At 35.8% G+C, this 20,000-nt stretch overlaps 1 protein-coding gene across 8 annotated transcripts in view; it reads right to left on the bottom strand.

Annotated features, from left to right (window-relative positions):
* The window catches only part of LOC115232357 (tripartite motif-containing protein 59), a 149,609-nt gene that overhangs the window by 22,099 nt on the left and 107,510 nt on the right, over positions 1–20,000 (bottom strand). For all 8 annotated transcript variants that reach the window (XM_029802198.2, XM_036500384.1, XM_029802201.2 and 5 more), the window contains exon 2: positions 8,171–8,279. In XM_029802198.2, coding sequence (XP_029658058.1) covers positions 8,171–8,240 — 70 coding nt within the window. In that variant the 5' untranslated portion in view covers positions 8,241–8,279. The remainder of the gene's footprint in view (positions 1–8,170; positions 8,280–20,000) is intronic.

The raw sequence follows: 20,000 nt of genomic DNA, 5'->3' as shown, positions 1-20,000 counted from the left end.
GGTGGCACATAAAATCACCCACTACACTCTCGGAGTGGTTGGCATTAGGAAGGGCATCCAGCTGTAGAAACACTGCCAGATCTGACTGGCCTGGTGCAGCCTTCGGGCTCCCCAGACCCCAGTTGAACCGTCCAACCCATGCTAGCATAGAAAGCGGACGTTAAATGATGATGAATGTGAAATTGTAATATCCGTAAATTGATAATCGATAGGAATTTGTTTCTCCATTTTCTTATTTGTATTATGAATTTATGGTAAAAAATATTTTTTACCTTCACCCATTCAATACAATAAATGAATTAAGAGCATTGCAATTAATAGTATTTAGTATTTGGGTACTTTACCAGCAGTATATTGAATAACTGATATCCCATAGTGGGTTACTTTCATAACCCCTATCTTACTTTGTGCAGGTGGCACGTAATAAGCACCCACTACACTCACGGAGTGGTTGGCGTTAGGAAGGGCATCCAGCTGTAGAAACATTGCCAGATAAGACTGGAGCCTGGTGCAGCCTTCTGGCTTCCCAGACCCCAGTTGAACCGTCCAACCCATGCTAGCATGGAGAACGGACGTTAAACGATGATGATGATGATGATGATGATATATAATTTTAAAATTGCATTATTTCAGTCACACACAAATAGAAGCGCTTGGCATAGTATGAATACTCAAAAATGGTGAACCCTTTTCATGTTTAATTAGCAAGTTTTAATCTAGAGCTTTTGCTTGAAATTATATTTGCCTATATTTTTATTGTAATGCAGATGTAGGTCTAAAGTTGAATTTTTCCAGTTTTTTATGTATGAAGCTTTTGAGACTGCTTCATTTTTGTAACTTAGGAACTTACATTTTACCTTATATAGTTTCTTGTATTCCAAACTCATAAAACAAGTGTGTTTTACGCAACAAGAGATCTGGGGTGGACAACTGTTTATATTTTGCTGATTAGTGCTTTGATAAAAAGACGTTTATTTAGCTCAACACATGAGCATGCACCATAAAACTGACCGTGAAAAAACCTAGACTTGTTCAACTTAAGCAACCCCCAACAGATTCCTAAGACTTGCTGATGGACATAGAAAAAAAACAATGTCACTAGAAACTGAAGTTGTAAATTGGATAGTTGGCAGCATTGTTAACATCAACTACAGAATGAACTAACTTATTCCATCTGGATTGAGCTGGTATTATTTACATGAAGGTGCCAATAATATCCTGAACACAGTCATCTTTGTTAGCAAGAATGGTACATTCAAAAAGCAAGGCATAGTTTCTATAACTCTATTAGAGGCTGGCAAAAACTCTCAGCATTTTGTGAAATATGTTGACTCTTTTATTTGTTTCAGTCATTTGACTGTGGCCATGCTGGAGCACCGCCTTTAGTCGAGCAACTCGACCCCCAGACTTATTATTCTTTGGAAGCCTAGTACTTATTCTGTTGGTCTCTTGCTGAACCACTAAGATACAAGGGCGTAAACACACCACCATCGGTTGTCAAGTGATGTTGGGGGGACAAACACAGACACACAAACATATATATATATATATATATATACACATATATACATCGGGCTTCTTTCAGTTTCCGTCTACCAAATCCACTCACAAGGCTTTGGTCGGCCCAAGGCTATAGTAGAAGACACTTTCCCAAGTTCCCAGAACCATGTGGTTGGTAAGCAAGCTACTTACCACACAGCCACTCCTATGCCTATTTTTTTTTGTATTGTGTCATCTCCAGTCATGTCAATGGATAGCTAACCATATTTCCCATGTGAAAGAAAACTTTTGCAAATTAAGCTGCCAAGACATCACTGCTATGTGCATCTTTTGTGTTGGTAGTAAGATGAAGTTTTTTTTTTCTGTCATTTCCAAAATCAGGGTTCTTTGAGGCATGCTTTCAACACATCAACAAGCATACCTTTTTGGAAGACTGGCAGTTTGTTTGAAATCATCAGAGCAAGACTGCAACTCCACCTATGATATTGGTGTTACTTCTGAGAACTTCTAACATGATCAAAAGCTTCAAATAGAAGTTTGTGGGACATTGTGCACTCATTTCATACTTTTAGCTTGGCCTGCTCCAGAATCTTTGCTTCTCCAGATCCTTTGCCAATGCTGGACACAGGATAGACATTATGTATAAGGTTGAGTGGTTGTTTAAAAGTAGAATAAACAGTCTCATCTGTGAACCGAACTACAGCATTTCCAGATGAAATCACTACAATAGCAATCTACTGAAGTGAACAAACTTTTTACCAAAATTAGGTTGGTCAAAAAAGTTTTGCTTGTGCCATGAGAAGCATCAAAGAAAGTTTTTCCTTTTGAGTCAGATGTCACCACTAGTTTGATCTGTGTATAAGCATTCTTTTATCCAGAACCAGCAGTGATTAATTTTGATAGCCACACTGTTCAGGTTCTTGGATGTCATAGCTGGTTGCCTGAAGAATCTCTCATCTGAAAACTGCAGCTGCAATTCATACTGGAGCTGCCAGTCCTTACTGTTCAAGATATTTGCCAGCCAAGGACTGTAAGTGTTTCCAATTAAGCTCAGCACATTACTATTGTAATGCTTGATGCTGTTAGTCTTCTGTCACGCTATCCTGGTGATAAAGACAAAGTTCCAGAGGGTTCCAGGCACAGAAAATAAATAGCACAAAGGCACCCCTTCTTTTAGAGAGTACAAGACTGCAAGCATCTTTCAAGATACTTTTTCAATTTGCAATATCTCCCAAGAGGAATATTCTCTGGCAAACTTCATGGAGTCTTGTACAGACATATCAAGTAACTTGAATGAAGTCAGACTATGAACATTGTGCACAAGCTGTTTGAGATTAAATATGATACTAAAATTCCTCCTTTAAAAAGATCATATCTTTGAAAAGTTGGTACATGGTTGCAAATACCATAGTAAATAATTTATTCTTTCATTGTTTCACATTTAAATTTGATCACACTTTTAAAATATTCTGGTATTCTGCTCTATGAAGTGAGCTGTTGATTTTATATATTTTAAATATATTCAACCACTGTTAAAATTAAATCCAATTTATAGAGCAAATAAACCTGAATATTTTAGAATAATAAACAAATTTCAATGTGAAATAATTATTTAAATTGTTATTCTATCTTTGGTGGTATTTGAAATCATGCACTAACATTTCGATATGACATTTAAATGTGGAAATTTTAGAATGACAGCACTGCAAATGCATTATACTGTAAATACAAACATAAATACACACACACACACATAAATACAAACAAACAAACATCAGTTAATGTCTATGTTCAATGCTAGAATGAGTTGAACATACATATATGAAACATTTCATAATATGCTGTAGTGAATAACTTTGTTTTATTAGACACTAAAGAAAGGACAATAATACTACAGATTTTCAAGGAAATCAACGTCTGGTATTTTTATAAGATAAACTATTAATATAACAACAGGAAGAACAACTGCAAAAATAGAATTTTGAAATATAATAAAAACAATAACTATAAAAGATAATGACATACAACAATTGATTAAAAAATGTATCATGTCTAATTATAGAGAAGCAATGTCTGTAGTCTTTCCTGCTTGTTTGTTTATGGATATTGCAGACAGTAATTAGTAATTATTCTATATATTTCCGGTACCTCTTGAAATTAATAAATGGAGAAGCTGCCAAATTGTGAAATTATATGAGAAATTAGTTAAAGTGAATATCAGTGCTCAAATAGTTAGAATTAATAACACCCCTTACACACACACACACACACACACACACAATACAGACACAAAGTAAATTGTTTCATGAATCTCAGTACCTAATACATCTAATGCTTAGTACCAAGTTTCTGTAACATTAAATGAATGAGGAGCTTTAGAAGAAAATAAGTTTGTTTATTGACTGACACTCGGCTCGTACAGCATTACAATTGGATACTGAAACAGATTCTCAACCATTCAAATCATCATCATCATCATCGTTTAATGTTCGCTTTCCATGCTAGCATGGGTTGGACGATTTGACTGAGGACTGGCGAACCAGATGGCTGCACCAGGCTCCAGTCTGATCTGGCAGAGTTTCTACAGCTGGATGCCCTTCCTAACGCCAACCACTCCAAGAGTGTAGTGGGTGCTTTTAAGTGCCACCAACACAAGGGCCAGTCAGGCAGTACTGGCAACGGCCATACTCAAGTGGTGTTTTTTATGTGCCACCTGCACAAGAACCAGTCCAGCGGCACTAGCAACCACCTCGCTGAAATGTTTTTCACGTGCCGCTGGCACCAGTGCTAGTGAGGCGACGCTGGTAACAATCATATTTGAATGGTGCTTTTTACATGCCACTGGCATGGAAGCCAGACGGCTGCTCTGACAGCAATCATGCACAGATGTTGTTCTTAGCACTCCACTGGCATAGGTGCCAGTCATCGAATTTGCAAATGTGAATATGATTTTATTGAAATTTTATGAAGATCTTCAGTAAAGTTAATCACAAACTACATGATCTTAGCACAACTGGTAAATTAGGGAAGTGGTCGCATGATTTTTGTAACAGTAGAAGTCAGACAGTTGCAGCTAATGAGTTTCCACACAAGAAACTTATTCTGAGTGTAGTCACTCAGAGAACTGTCTTGGTGTCATTACTGCTCTTCATTTAAACAGATAACCATTCTCACTAGCAGTTGCAAATAGCTTTCAGTTCTAGTAACTATTCTTAATATTTCAGTCAATGAAGGTGGCAAGCTGACAGAATTGTTAGGATGCTTAGAAAAATGTTTAGTGGCATTTCACCCATCTTTATGTTCGGAGTTCAAATTCTGCTGAGGTTAACTTTGCTTTTCATCCTTTTGGAGTTGAGCACTGGGGTTGATGTCACTGACTTAGATCCTTCCCCAAAATTGCTGGTCTCATGCCAAAATTTGAAATCAATATTTCAGTCAATAACTGCAAAATAAAGTTATCTTGCTCAGAGAAACAACAAGAATTCTACTGTTGATTTGAACACTCAAAGCACATGGAGATAGCACCATAGCATATATATTTGGTCACAAAATAAGTTGTTTATAAAAGATTTCAAATATCAGCCACAAGCTTGCTTGCTCATAACAGCTCATCAAAGGTGATGACAGTGTTGATCCAAGTCGTTCATCCTCCTCTACCTCCAGCATATTGTTTCTTTTTTTCTTTCTTTTTTCTTTTTTCTTTATTGCCCACAAGGAGCTAAACACAGAGGGGACAAACAAGGACAGACAAAGGGATTAAGTCGATTACATCGACCCAAGTGCGTAACTGGTACTATATTTATCGACCCCAAAAGGATGAAAGGCAAAGTCGACCTCAGCGGAATTTGAACTCAGAACGTAAAGACAGCTGAAATACTGCTAAGCATTTTGCACAGCGTGCTAATGTTTCTGCCAGCTCACTGCTTTCCTCCAGCATATTGTTTCTCATGAGAGCAGATGTGGCTGACAAGAGCAATACAAGAGATACAGAACCTGTGGCACTGAGGACACTGAAACAACAGCTGCAGAGGGTTAATGACAGTGTCTCCTCTCTTCTTGACGTCTCTTGCATTGGGTTTCAAAGCACTTTACTCTAGCATCACATATGGACTTCCATGCCTTCTAATTAACAGCTAGGAGATCCAGCTTAGTGGGGGGGATATTGTATAAAATGAGAGATCACTTGAGATGATCATGGAAACGAAGTTTTGGACATCCATGAGGCCTACTTCCAGTCTTGATTTCCTTGAAGAGGACCATCTTTGGGAGCCAGTTATCTGGCATCCAAATCATATGACCAACCTAGCCATAAGGCCTCAAATGTAGGAGAAAAATGAGAAAGCCATTCTGATATGGTCATCACACTGATTTAGTTTTTACCTTTTACTAGTTTTGTCATCAGACTGTAACCATGCTGGATCCCTGTTTTGAAGGTACTTATCTTTTAACTTTTCTACCTATTCTAAGTTATGGGGACATAAACAAACCAACACCAATAGTCAAGAAATGGGACAAACACAAACACATACACATATGTATACATACACACACACTGCAACCATGATGGATCACTGTCTTGAAAGGATTAATCAAATAAATTGATTCTGATACTTATTTTTAAAGTTTTGTACTTATTCTAAGTTATGGGGACATAACCAACCCAACACCAATTGTCAAACAGTGGCAGAGGGACAAGCACAAACACACACACACAATGAGCTTCCTCATAGCATCTAGTTTTGTCAACTAAATTCACTCACAAGGAATTGGTTGACCTGAGACTATAGTACAAGACTCTTGCCTAAGGTGCTGCATAGTGGGACTGATCCTGAAATTACATGGTTATGGTAAACTGAAATTAAATGTCAAAAGGATCTTTGTATAAAAACATAATAAGCAGCCTTTTTAACCTGATTACAAAAATTTCAAAGAGCCTATGAGGGAAAACCACTATATTGTCACTCATTCTGCTAAAAATAACAGCCAGACTTGTCAATACACAAATCAGAAAAAAAGACTGATAGTTATTTTATTGTTTACTGTGACTACACCATAAATATGAACCTCTATTAATTCTAAATAGTATTTTCAAAAGCCAAATAAACAAAACTTTAATAATTCTTATAACATCCAAATAAGTTTATATGTGCCATCATCATTTTGACTTACACTTTTCCATGCTTGCATGGGTCACATGAAATTTTACTGAGGCAGATTTTCTATGGCTGGATGCCCTTCCTATTACCAACCCTCACCTGTTTCCAAGTAAGGTAATGCTTCCCCATGACCAGATATGTTTTCACAGAATAATGGAAATAAAAGGGACCACTACTATTTTGGTGACACTCATTTACAACTATCACATGATGCCAAAGCAAAGAGACAGTAACACACACACATACTTTTTATTAAAGCTGAAAAATATCTTCACAACCTGTTACTCAGTTTCATGATACCATTCATCAGACAGCTGTGATGATATATGATCACAACTATCTGAAAAACAGTAATGTGAAACTTTAAGTAACAGTTTGTGAAGATTTTTTCAGCTTTAATAAAAAGCATATTACAATCAAATCAATCGATAGATAGATAGATAGATATATTTGTTGGGCTTCTTTCAGTGTCTGTCTACTAAAATCTACTCACAAAGCTTTGGTCAGCCTGGGACTACTGCAGAAGACACTTACCCAAGGTAAATTTAAAATTAATTAAATTTAATTTCCACACTTTTCAGCAAACTACGTTTGAATATATGATATAAACCCCTTATTATAATTGTGGATAATGTTAACTGGTTATGAAAACTAGTAGATCCCAAAGTCTTTTTGTTGGTTATTTGTTATTTATTAAAAGGCTTGATCACAAAGTGGTAACAGTCAGCAACTTTTGCTGGTCTTTAATATGAAAGGTGGATGTCTATTGGGACATCATCATTTAGTATCCACTTTTCCATGCTTGTAAGGGTCTCATGGAGTTTGTTGAAATAGATTTTGTATGGCCAGATGCCTGTCCTGTCACAAACACTTACTTGTTTCCAAGCAAAATTATATTTCTCTTATAAGCAAATTGGTTTTTCACACTATCTTAGAAATAAATAAGATAAAAAAAAAACTGACTCATTGGTTGGTGTAATCCACAATACATTGTGTCTCAAAATATGTCAGGATGGTCACAGTTGGAATACCTTTGACAATAAGTGTGTTCTATTGAGCTCACTGGAGGTTAAATAAACAATAATAACCACAATGAACCAAAATATGATTCTAAAACTACAAAAACATTAGAAGATGAGTATATCATTTTCTGGTAAACAATTTTTCTTCTGTTTTGGGATGGTCGTTTATTTTTTCTTGCCAAATAAACACATGCACTATATATTCATTCTTCACTCTGAACAGGAGGAGACACATTGGATAGAAGAGTCACTGAGGAGGTCACAGGTGCGTGAGAATGGACATAAGATAAAATAAGAACAATAATAAATGAGTGAAGAACAAATATATAGTGTGTATGTTTATTTGGTAAGAAATATCATAATGAATGACCATCCTGAAACATAACAATATCTGTTTCAACACATGATTTCACATCAGCTATCTTGCAAAACAAATTCATAAGCATTTTTTTTTTCTTCCTTCAATTAAAAATAGATTAGAATATTTAATACCTTCTGCGTTTTTTGTTGGAGACTTCATTTGCAAGAATTCCTCCTTGTCACTGGAACATACACTAGCCATAACGACCCTGCAGTTGTGTTTATCAAGGTAGCACTTTACCTGGTGAAAAAAAAACAATCAATATTTATAAATAATTCAATATTAAACAAGACAAGTAAAGAAAGATAATTTTATTGGAAAAGATTATCAGATCACAGCAAATTCAGATTAACTTTTTCATTGCGAAAGAGCTATACCCTTTCAAATGAAGATAGACTTATTTTATCAATCTTATACGGGATAAAATGGTTAATTACCACAGCAAATATTGAGTTCTTTATAATCAATTAAAAACTCTGAAAGCAGCAGTGCATCAGTGCGATTATAATTGAAAGTTTGGAACCAATATGTGAAAAAATATCTTATATAACATTGATTTATGTACAACATGACAACACATCAGGCAAAATATTAAGGCCAGATATAGTTGGTTTAAATGCTGAAGGGTTAAGATCCATCCAAGAACTACATTTAAGAAATGATAAGTGCTGAGCACAATGAACAAACCAGCCACATCTGACTATTCACACCTACCCTAAACATCACATCATTTAAATCTCAAAGTTACAAGATAATGAATGATTAATTCAAAACAATGTGAATAAATAAAATATTAAGTTTGACAGAATAATCTGAATGCTAAAGGGTTAAATTTAGTTCTTGACTGGATCATAAGGTACCATGGGCATGTGTTGAATCATGCCATTTGTTAAAAGAAGATAGATGAGAGATAAATTTTCTGGATACAACACCAGCCAATCATAGATATATTTTCCTCTGAACAGCAGACATTAATCCTCAAGTTAGGTAATGAGAGTTTTTATGTAGCCACTTGATCAGCTACCAACAGCAGTCAAATCTTCCTAAAATCGAATACTACCATCTTAAAAGACAATACAACGGATCATATATTCCTAGAAATACTGTCTACAGTAAAAAAGGGAATGGACAAAGCTGGAACATCTTTGATCATTGGGTCTGCTAGTTAAGAATTCACCTAATCTATGGTTTTTCTTAAAAAAAAAAAAAAAAAAAAGTCAAATGCAAGCACAAGGATTTGAACACTGCAACACTTTAGCTGGTTGTATTATCAAGTGCACTGAATAAAACAATTTATTTCTCAATTTAGTAGCAATAGATGGCAGTTAATTAGGCATCATACAGTTGTTGTTTAGCCTAAGCTCAGACCTGACTGAACACTTGTGACTGAAATAGTAATTGAATTTCTCAAAATAAATTTACTGTCTAAATAAAAGGTTATATTTAAGACTGCATAAAATGATGCAGGATCTTATCTATGAGGCTTTATCATAGTTTGTGATTGTTCTGATTAAAAATATCAAGATATAAGATCAAGAGATAAAAAACAAAAAAGACAGAAAGATAATGGTTGAAAAACTGAGTTATTTTTAAAATAAAAACATTTTATGATATTAGTGTCAAGAAGGCTATTTGAAAGTAGAACACTACCATCAAACAGGAACATTAAATTTGGACAGAAAGCAATAATCAATATAGTATTTCAATTATATAAATATACTTCTAGCAGTAACTAGTGGAGTGTAGTTACGAATTGAAAAGGTGTGGCTGTTAAATAAAACACGTTTTATAGATATCATCATCATCATCATTGTTTAATATCTGTTTTCCATGCTAGTATGGGTTGGACAGTTTGACCGGGGTCTGGGAAGCCAGGAGGCTGCACCAGGCTCCAGTCTGATCTGGCAGTGTTTCTACAGCTGGATGCCCTTCTTAACGCCAATCACTCTGAGTGTAGTGGACGCTTTTTACGTGCCACTAGCACAGGGCCAGAGGAGGTTGGCATAGGCCACGATCGGTTGGTGCTTTTTACGTGCCACTGACATGGAAGCCAATCAAGGCGGTGCTGGCATCGGCCACATTCAGATGGTGCTTTTTACATGCCACCAGCACGGGTATCACAACTACAATTTCCATTTGATTTTTATTTTGATGTTGATGTACTTGACTCAATAGGTCTCCTCAAGCACAGCAGGTTGCCCTACGATCCAAGGTAAACACAGCAGGCTGTCCTGCAAGCCATGAACCCACTTCATTTGTCAGGTCTTTGCAGTCACAGCATATCTCCAGAGGTCTTGGTCTTTCTTCATTGCCACTGTGAGGCCCAACATTCGAAGGTCATGCTTGACCACCTCATCCCATGTCTTCCTGGGTCTACCTCTACCCCGAATTCTTTCAACAGTTTGGGAGTGGCACTTCTTCACACATCTCTCCTCATCCATCCGTAGTACATGACCAGACACACAAATATTTGATCATGAACATGAAAAACATACTCAAGTGTAACACAATAAAATATCCTTGAATATGTTATTATTTATATTATATGTTATTAAATACAAGGGTGTGTTGAAAAGTTCCTAGCTTTAAGGGTATTGTAAAAGGCCTGGTTGGTGTCCCAACTTTCTGAGTCCTTTTACAGAGCTTAGAAAAACTGAAAGACTGTTGTAATAAGTGTGTGAATCTGAGAATGGAATCTGTTGAATAAAATCATAATTAACGATCCTCTTGTATTTTCTTTTATCCAAAAGCCAGGAACTTTTCAGCATACCCTCATAAATGAAATAGCTTAGTATTTCAAAATCTTTTCATTCAAAATTCTTCACATATATATGTGCAAGGACATAACTATATGGTTAAGAAGTTAGCTTTGCACTCACTTTGAATCTAGATTTGATTTCCTGATGCAGTACCTTAAGGAGATGTCTTTTGCTGTAGCCTTGAATTGATTTATGAATAGAATTATGGTAGCTTAGAGATAAGTGTGGTGAAATCCATTAAGTGTGCGTGAGCACACACACTTATACCTCTTTATCACTATCTTCTCTTCTTTTCCCAACTAAGGCAGCCACATATCTTCTCTATTGCAAGACACCTGTTTTTGTCTCCTCTATCATATCCTAACCTCTCATCACCTAGCATAAAGCTACCTCCCTTAATACTACAACTCCTCAGATGTGGGGGTCTTGTCTTGTGAATTACTTGTTGAGCTCACTTGTGCTGGTACCACATAAACCAATACATTCTGTGAAGTGGTTGGCATTAGGAAGGGCATCCATCCAATGTAGACAATAGAGCTTTGTGCAATCTTCTGACTCATTGGCTCCTGTCAAATCAGTTAACACATACCAGCATAGAAAAATGGATGTTAACCTTTTTGTTACTAACCCGGCTGAAGCCGGCTCTGGCTCTGTTGCACAAATGTCTTGTTTTCATAAGTTTTGAATTAAAATCTTCCACCAAACCTAAGTCACAATTTATGTTCCTAACACTAGCTGAATGATAACTAAGTTATTTTACTAAAGTTTTAGTTATATTTAAAATTAATTGAAAGAAACACAAAGCATCACAAAATACATACAGTAACGAAACGGTTAAACGATGATGATGATGAGGAGGAGGATAATATTTGTTTATAGCTGTGTAAAATGGTGTGCTGAGTTATCTTTTTACACCAAAAGGTAACCTAGCCATTTTACAGAGAGTGATCAAATAAGTACCACACTGAAATAAGTACTGAATGTACTCTTGAAATTAATGATCCAGCAAGACTGCAGTTCAATAAAAGGAACCAATAAAAGAATGCACTCTGGGAGGTATTTGTTTTGGCTTATCTCCTATAAGTGTCAATGGTGTGCTGAGTTATCTTTTTACACCAAAAGGTAACCTAGCCATTTTACAGAGAGTGATCAAATAAGTACCACACTGAAATAAGTACTGAATGTACTCTTGATATTAATGATCCAGCAAGACTGCAGTTCAATAAAAGGAACCAATAAAAGAATGCACTCTGGGAGGTATTTGTTTTGGCTTATCTCCTATAAGTGTCATGTTGTTTAAGCATATTTTGTATTATGTATATATTCATAAATAAAATACATGTGATTATATGAAGAAAAAAAAAAGAAAATCAAACAATAATAAATGTAATGATAATGATCATCATCATCATATACATTTGTGTGTGTGTGTGTGTGTGAACAAGCAGGAAATAATTATATATGAATGACCTCTAAAATTCTGTCATGTTAAATATAGAAGAACAATTCTAATTAACAGACAAGGAAACAGGATGTTTACAATAACAAAACAATAAACATTATAGAAGTTTCAAAGTACAAGTTGTGGTCTGTGAAGGGCATTAATAGAAACTATCAAGCTATGTGATTATTGAGTGTTAAATTAAATAGAAAGGAGACGTAAGGGATGACACGACAAAATTTCAATGTCATGTGTAATTAATTGTGACTAAAGAGTTAAGATTGAAGAATGAGAAATGTCCTCACACAAGAGGTGAAACAAGAGAAATAGCTCCCTTTAGTTCCAAAGCAAAACAAAACTTCTTGTTAATAAGTTAATGAATACGATCTCATTTGTTAATGAATTATATCTAAGTTCATTGATTAGATATCTTATATCCTCACACATTAGAGGGCTACAGAAAAAGTTCCTTCCTGAGTCATATACACTCATAGGGTTGGTTTCCCAGTTTTTGTGGTGTATATATTCCCCACCTGGACAGAACGCCAGTCCAGCGCAGATTTACTCATTTTTGCCAGCTGAGTGGACTGGAGCAATGTGAAATAAAGTGTTTTACTCAAGAACACAATGTGTTGCCTGGTCCAGGAATTGAAACCACAATCTTACGATCATGAATCCAACACCCTAACCACTAAGCCATGCACCTCCACAGAGGGTTACCAAAGTCGACAATTATAATGAGTTAACTCCCACCCTTCATAGAGGTATCCATAAAGCTCTGTTTTTGTTCAATGTGAGGAGCCATTTTGGAACATCTAATTACCGCTGAGTCTGGATCTCATCTCTTCAATAAGAAATTACAACAATATCTAACATTGTTTTCTTCAGTGATACAGAGGAAAAATGCTTTTGCTGTTGTTTTTCTTGTAGTTTTGCCAAGTTAATTTTGATCAAGAAGCCACACAACATTCCAGCTATGACCAACTTGTCTTTGGTGTAACTACAGCTGGCAGAATCATTAGCATGTCAGGCAAAATGCTCAGCAACATTTTGTCTGTCTTCACATTTTGAGATCAAATCCTGCTACAGTCGACTTTGCCTTTCATCCTTTCGGGTTCGATAAAATAAGTGTCAGTTCAGCAGTTTGGTCAATATAATCATCCCTAGAACTTGCTGGCTTTGTGCCAAAAATTTGAAACCAACATGCAGGACATCATTCATTATCTAATGTTTCCTTTCTATAATTAAGAAGATAAAATATGATTTGGAGAACATTCGGTTGATATTTATATTAGGTTGAACAACCATGTAAAGGCTCCTCATTGGCTGCAAGACAAGTCATTTGTAATTAAAAGTGAATAGTGGGTTAGTGTGGTTTTGCTAGTTTTGAGGTGTGAGACAGTAGAAATGACATGTATAAAAGATGGTTTGAGAGAGATATTATTTTAAGCATAGAGTACAACTAAGACTACAAAAGTTTTAAGGGTTAGCCTTGTGGGTCTTATGACAGTTGTGCATTTGCAGACATCATGGTTTTCTTTTTGAGATAGAGTTTTAGATTGGATACTATTCATGCTTTTAACTTTTTTCAAGACTGATTGCTTTATTTATTGTTCTGAGCAGGTTTTAAGAAGGGAATAACACCCAATCAAGAAGGCAAAGACAAGTGTAATAAAAAATACTAGGTCAGAACAGTTGAGTTTAGTGTATTGGAAATCATTACTGTGATAGTAAAACAAGAACAGTGAAATTGTTATTTACAAACTGCTTATGGAACAATGTATATTTAACAAAAAGTTAACCAATCAGAAATGACAGCAAAGGAAATATATATATGGTAGGATTGACAGCAAAATAAATAATTTAAAAAAGTATTTTTATTGATCTGGTCTGGTCTGCAGGAAGGAGCTGTGATTATTGCCTTCACAACCACTTTGATGTAAAGTTCTGCTTGAATAGTTATATGTTGTCTGCTGCAGGAAAATCACATTGCAGGGGCAGAACTCCAGAGGGTAGTTTTGGATATGAATGATTGGGTGTAATGTTCAGTGTTTAGGGGAGATGAAAGGGATAAAGTTGACACAGTATGGAAGACAAGAGAAGGAGAGATGAGTGAGAAAAGGATAAATACAAGAATTGACCTGAGATCAGCTAAGTAAAAGGCAGAGTGAGTAGCCAGCACACTTCTAGAATATAAATTGAAGTGTGGATGGTGAGCAATTTCATGCCCATCAATGTGGTAGTGGTCTTTGTTTGGATGCAGGTTAGGATGTTTGTATACAGCAACTGCACAGACTGTCCCAAATGTTTGAATAGTACTTCACTGTAAGTTTTATTTGAGCATTGTCAAGAATTAAATATTTTAGGGAATTAAATATTTTTCTGACTCTAAGGAGAAAGGTAAGTTTTTGTGATACAGTTTTGGTTATGCCGAGGATGTGCATTTTGTGGTAGGACATAACATTTGTAGCTATGTTACACTTATTTTATATGTTGCACACAGATTACAGAAACTCATATGATATTCTATATTGTTATACTAACAATGCATCAGCTGTTATAACCTACAACCGCATTGTATTATTTGTTCTTTTCATATGGGCAGAATCAGCACTTTTTTTTATAAACACGTCTTTCAGTTATTTTATGATGAACAAAGCTGCAGTTTCTGTCTACCAAATACAGTCATAGGTCTGTGATTGGCCTAGGGCTATAGTAGAAAACACTTGCCCAAGGTACCATGTAGAGGAACCGAACATGGAACCATGTGGTTGAGAAGCAAACTTCTCAACCACACAGTCATTCTTGCATCTAGTATATGTGTGTGTGTGTGTGCTTTTACATTTGTTGTTAAATTGAGTATTGTGTCCCACTATGTCTCAAAGTTAGCAGTTCATCAAGTAGAGAACTATAAAATAAATGCCAGATTGAAATACATATTGAGGTCAGTATGATCAATTAAATTTTTGAAGGTATTACCCCATCATGATGACAATCGAAAGACTAAACCCAGTAAGATAATGTTTAAAGACTTAATGGCTTCAAATTTAAGGTAATGGATTACTAACCACAAACTTTGTATTGAACTTCCACTCTATACAGTAACACTATATGAACATCTCAGTCTACTTGACTTCCAACAATTAACAATTTTAATTTGAAGTTGAATGGTTAGCAATAAAAACGATGTCCAGATTTCCTAAAAAATCATTATGCAAAATATTCTGAGAAAAAGTATATTTTTCACCACAACACATACACACACACACACACACACACACACACACAGGTGTCTCTGTGATAACTTGAGCTACTACAAATAGCAGTGAAATCTCTTAAAACACACCCTTTCATCAATATTTACACTATTTCAGGAAAAAAAAAAAAAAGAACTGTGATGGGTCTGCTACATCAGAGGCAACTCTGGGCTAAACAAAACACAAACATACTTCACATTAAAAGTTTATCTACTAAATAATACTAATAAAATTGACGGTATACCTTTGAAGACTCATTCCCTGGTAAAACTCTATGTATTTTAACCATTTTCTCATTATGTTGCAAGACATAGATTGTTCAGGCAGAGTTGCCTCCCTTAGCTAAAGACCTCAAAATTGTGCAACCCAACCTCGTTTTTGAGATTGCTTTTGTAGTAAAAAAGATTTGTGCAAAAAACCTACTTTATTTGGTAGCCAAAAGATTACTAAATCTTTTGATACCTCATACATCAACTCAGTTTTCAAATTCATAAGGAACATATGCACACACACACACACACACACATACACAAACTCTGTTTTATATATTAAGATTATTGTTTAAAAGAAGTTTACATTTGCAAAATATGCCTTAATCCTTTAACATTCAAACCAGCCAAATCTGGTCCAAATATTCTACCTGTCTTATGTTCAAACTAGCCAAATCCAACATCTCACACCTACCTGCAATGTCATTCTAAAGATAAAACAATCACACCAGCAACATCTCGAAGGTATAAGATTATGCAAGAGCAATCCACGTGAATAAATAAATATTACATTTGACTGAATAATCAGAATGCTAAAGGGCTAAAAAATGGTGTTAGATGACAAAATTGAAAGCGAGCTGGACAAAACACTTTACAGTATTTAGGACTCACAAGACCAGAGCTTAAACTCATTTCCATGGTATATAAGTGTATGAGATTACAACACTCACTCCTGAATGGGAGGTAGACTTGTCACAGGGTTAACTTCCCAGATATTGCAGGAACTCATTTACAGCTGAATGAATTACAGCATATGTAAAATGAAGTGTTTTGCTCAAGAACACAATGCACTGCCTTTCCCAGGAATTGAAACTATGATCTTACAATTATGAGCTCAACATCCTCACTTTACAGTATTCAGACAGAATTTAAATCCAGGCCAGGTTGTTGTAGCCTTTCGTCCTTCCAAGATTAATAAGATAAGTACCAGTCAACTGGATTGATTTAATCAAATATAACCTGCTCCACCACAAAATTAGTTGCCTTGTGCCTATGTTAGATATCAATATATATACATATATTTCCATTTTTGTTCCTCTCTTCCCTTCTGTAAAAGGGTATAGCATTTTATCAACAGTTTTCCTCCAATTTATATTATCTATAATTTCTCTTGGGCAGTGAGCTGTGAGAATCATTAGAACACTGGAAAAAATGTTTTGCAGTATTCCTTCCTTCTAACCCTTTACATTCTGAGTTGAAATTCTGCCGAGGTTGGATGGTGGTCAATGTACTTGACTTACCCACTTCCCTAATATTGTTGGTCTTGTGTCAAAATTACAATTTCTCTCTCATGTTTTTACATAATTCCTGTTTCAGTTCAACTATATATTCTTCTGAAAATTGATTGTAATGTTTGTTAATTCACATTCTGATATGACTTCCTCATTTCGCTTTTCTTCTTTCATGACAGTCAACCTACAACTTACAGCATAAAACAGTCAAAGTGCTTTTAACAACTCAACAATAGCAACTCTCGACTTCATGTCTGAACTGTCCCGTTTTATTTCAAATTATAAACACAAATTCTATTAGCAGGTGTGGACATATGCACAAGTGACACTTATTGTTAATATCTTTTGAAGTATTATGCTGTTATTTCAAAATAAGGTGTGCTGACGGACTTGTTAGCACACTGGGCAAACAGCTTGGCAGCATTTTGCCAGTCCTTATGTTCTGAGTTCAAATTCTGTTGAGGTCGACTTTACCTTTCAAAGTCGATAAAAAAAATATCAGTTGAGTAGTGGGATCGATGTGATCAACTTACTCCCTGCCTTATAATTGCTGGACTTATGCCAAAAATTGAAATCGTTTTGTTATTTCGAAATAGAAAGGGGGAAAATATCAAACCAAATAAAGCTTGTTATTAGTTTAGACAACAATATCGTCTTGTTTCAGAGATTGGACTGTGGTCATACTGGGGTTACAGTCTTGAAGGATTTTAATCAAACAAATTCATGCCGATACTTATTCTTTATAGCCTGGTACTTATTCTATCAATTTGTTTTGTGAAACTAGTAAATTGCAGGATGTAAACAAACCAACAATGGTTATTATGCAGTAAGGTGGAAGACAACATAGACACACACATAGATATAGACTCCTATATATATGACGAGTTTCTTTCAGTTTCTGTTTGCCAAATCCACTCACAAGGCTTTGGTCAACTTTGGTGCCAAACAGTGGGATTGAACCAGGATCTATGTGGCTGGGAAGCAAACTTACCACATAGCCACGACTGTACCTACAAAAGCTTTACTGTACTGACATAACCAGGATATAGGAGGAGGTGCTGAAAAGTTCCTGGCTTTAAGGGTACTACTAAAGGCCTGGTTGCAGGCCTAACCTTTGAGTTCTTTCACAGGGCTTAGAAAAACTGAAGGACTGCTGCAATATGTGTGTGAATCAGAGGGAAATATACTGAGTGAAATCATAATTAACTGATCCTCCTGTTTTTTCTTTTACCTAAAGCCAGAAACTTGGCAGCATCTCCTTGCATATATTTATGTTATACTTAGTTTCAGGTCAACCATAATTAAGCAGACAATGCAAAAAGCATTCCAGCCTTGACCAGTTTGTCTTTTTAAGGCGTTGTAAGGGCTACATTATCTAATATGATCTTTTAAGATGATAGGTTATGATTTAATCCATTAGCAATTGAATACATGTAATACTTATTTATTCACATAGTTTTAAATTAATCATGCATTATCTTGTGGATTCATGATTTCAATGATGTGATTACTTTTATAATGACATTGTATGGTAGATGTGAAAGGTAGAATCTGGCCAGTCTGAACATAAAAGAGGTAGAATATTAAGGACCAGATATGGCCAGTATAAATGCTAAAGGGTTAAGGGAAATTTGGCTGTTATTTCTAGCAGTTCGAGTGACCATATAGAGGCTCCTTCAAGTCTACATGTATGTATATGTGAAAACGTGTATGACCAGACTAAAAAAATAATTGAGAATTTTTGGAATGTCAATTGTACTGATAGAATCTAGTAGATGAAAGGAAACTTTTCATTAGCCCTTTATGTTATGACAGGAAGAATTTTGCTACATAATATATATACTGTGTATAGATTGCTGCTGTCATATAGTATTTGTTATAAGATCTAGCACAGGCTGAATATTAGGTGTCAGCAATAGTTATTGTTACTGTCAACAGTGGTCACAAACTGGTGAGCACCAGCTCACTGTCTATCAATTTTTCTAAATGTTAGTACAAGGGTTGAGGTGTGTGTGTGTGTACACAGGAAAGTAGGTTGGACATTGTTGCTTTTTTTTATACATTACACACAAAAGGGTAAAATGAAAAATCTTATAAAATATTGTGTATGTGTGTGAATATCACTTTGATCACTTTGACCGACCAGTCCGTCAGGCGTCCATTTGACACTGCTGGTCACAGCACACTGTCCACTTCTCTCTGGATCGCGCCTTTCTCATCCACGTGATCCCAATCGTCCTCTTGAAATCGTCACTCCACCGTCGTGGAGGTCTTTTCCGCTCACGTGGGTACCACTCGATGACTGCGTGCGTCCACCGATTATCGGTGATCCGGGCGACGTGTCCAGCCCATCTATACTATGTGTGTGAATATATATATATATATATATATATACTCTTTTACTTGTTTCAGTCATTTGACTGTGGCCATGCTGGAGCACCACTTTTAATTGAGTAAATCGCCCCCAGGACTTATTCTTTGGATGCCTAGTACTTATTCTATCGGTCTCTTTTTGCCAAACCGCTAAGTTACAGGGATGTAAACACACCACCATCAGTTGTCAAGCAATGTTGGGGGGACAAACACAGACACACAAACACACACACACATATATACATCTATATGACGGGCTCTTTCAGTTTCTGTCTACCAAATCCACTCACAATACTTTGGTCGGCTCGAGGCTATAGTAGAAGATACTTGCCTAAGGTGCCATGCTGCGGGACAGAATCTGGAACCATGTGGTTCATAAGCAAACTACTTACCACACAGCCACTCCTATGCCTATAAAAAATTGATTTGAACATAATGAAAGTGCTACTATTACTATATAGGTCACTGCTTGGTGTCAAACTCGGAATCTTGGGGTGAGTAGCCCGCGCTTATATTATTTGAAAAAAATTAATAGGAAAGGCTTGTGTGTGTGAGTATAGATGGAAACTGAAAGAAGCCTGTCGTATATCATCATCATCATCATTTAACGTCTGTTTTCCATGCTGGCAT

This window comes from Octopus sinensis, linkage group LG2 (genome assembly GCF_006345805.1).
Source record: "Octopus sinensis linkage group LG2, ASM634580v1, whole genome shotgun sequence".
NCBI classification, from domain to species: domain Eukaryota; kingdom Metazoa; phylum Mollusca; class Cephalopoda; order Octopoda; family Octopodidae; genus Octopus; species Octopus sinensis.
The sequence above is the reverse complement of the archived record's forward strand: the minus strand, read 5'-3'. Positions and strand labels throughout refer to the sequence as shown.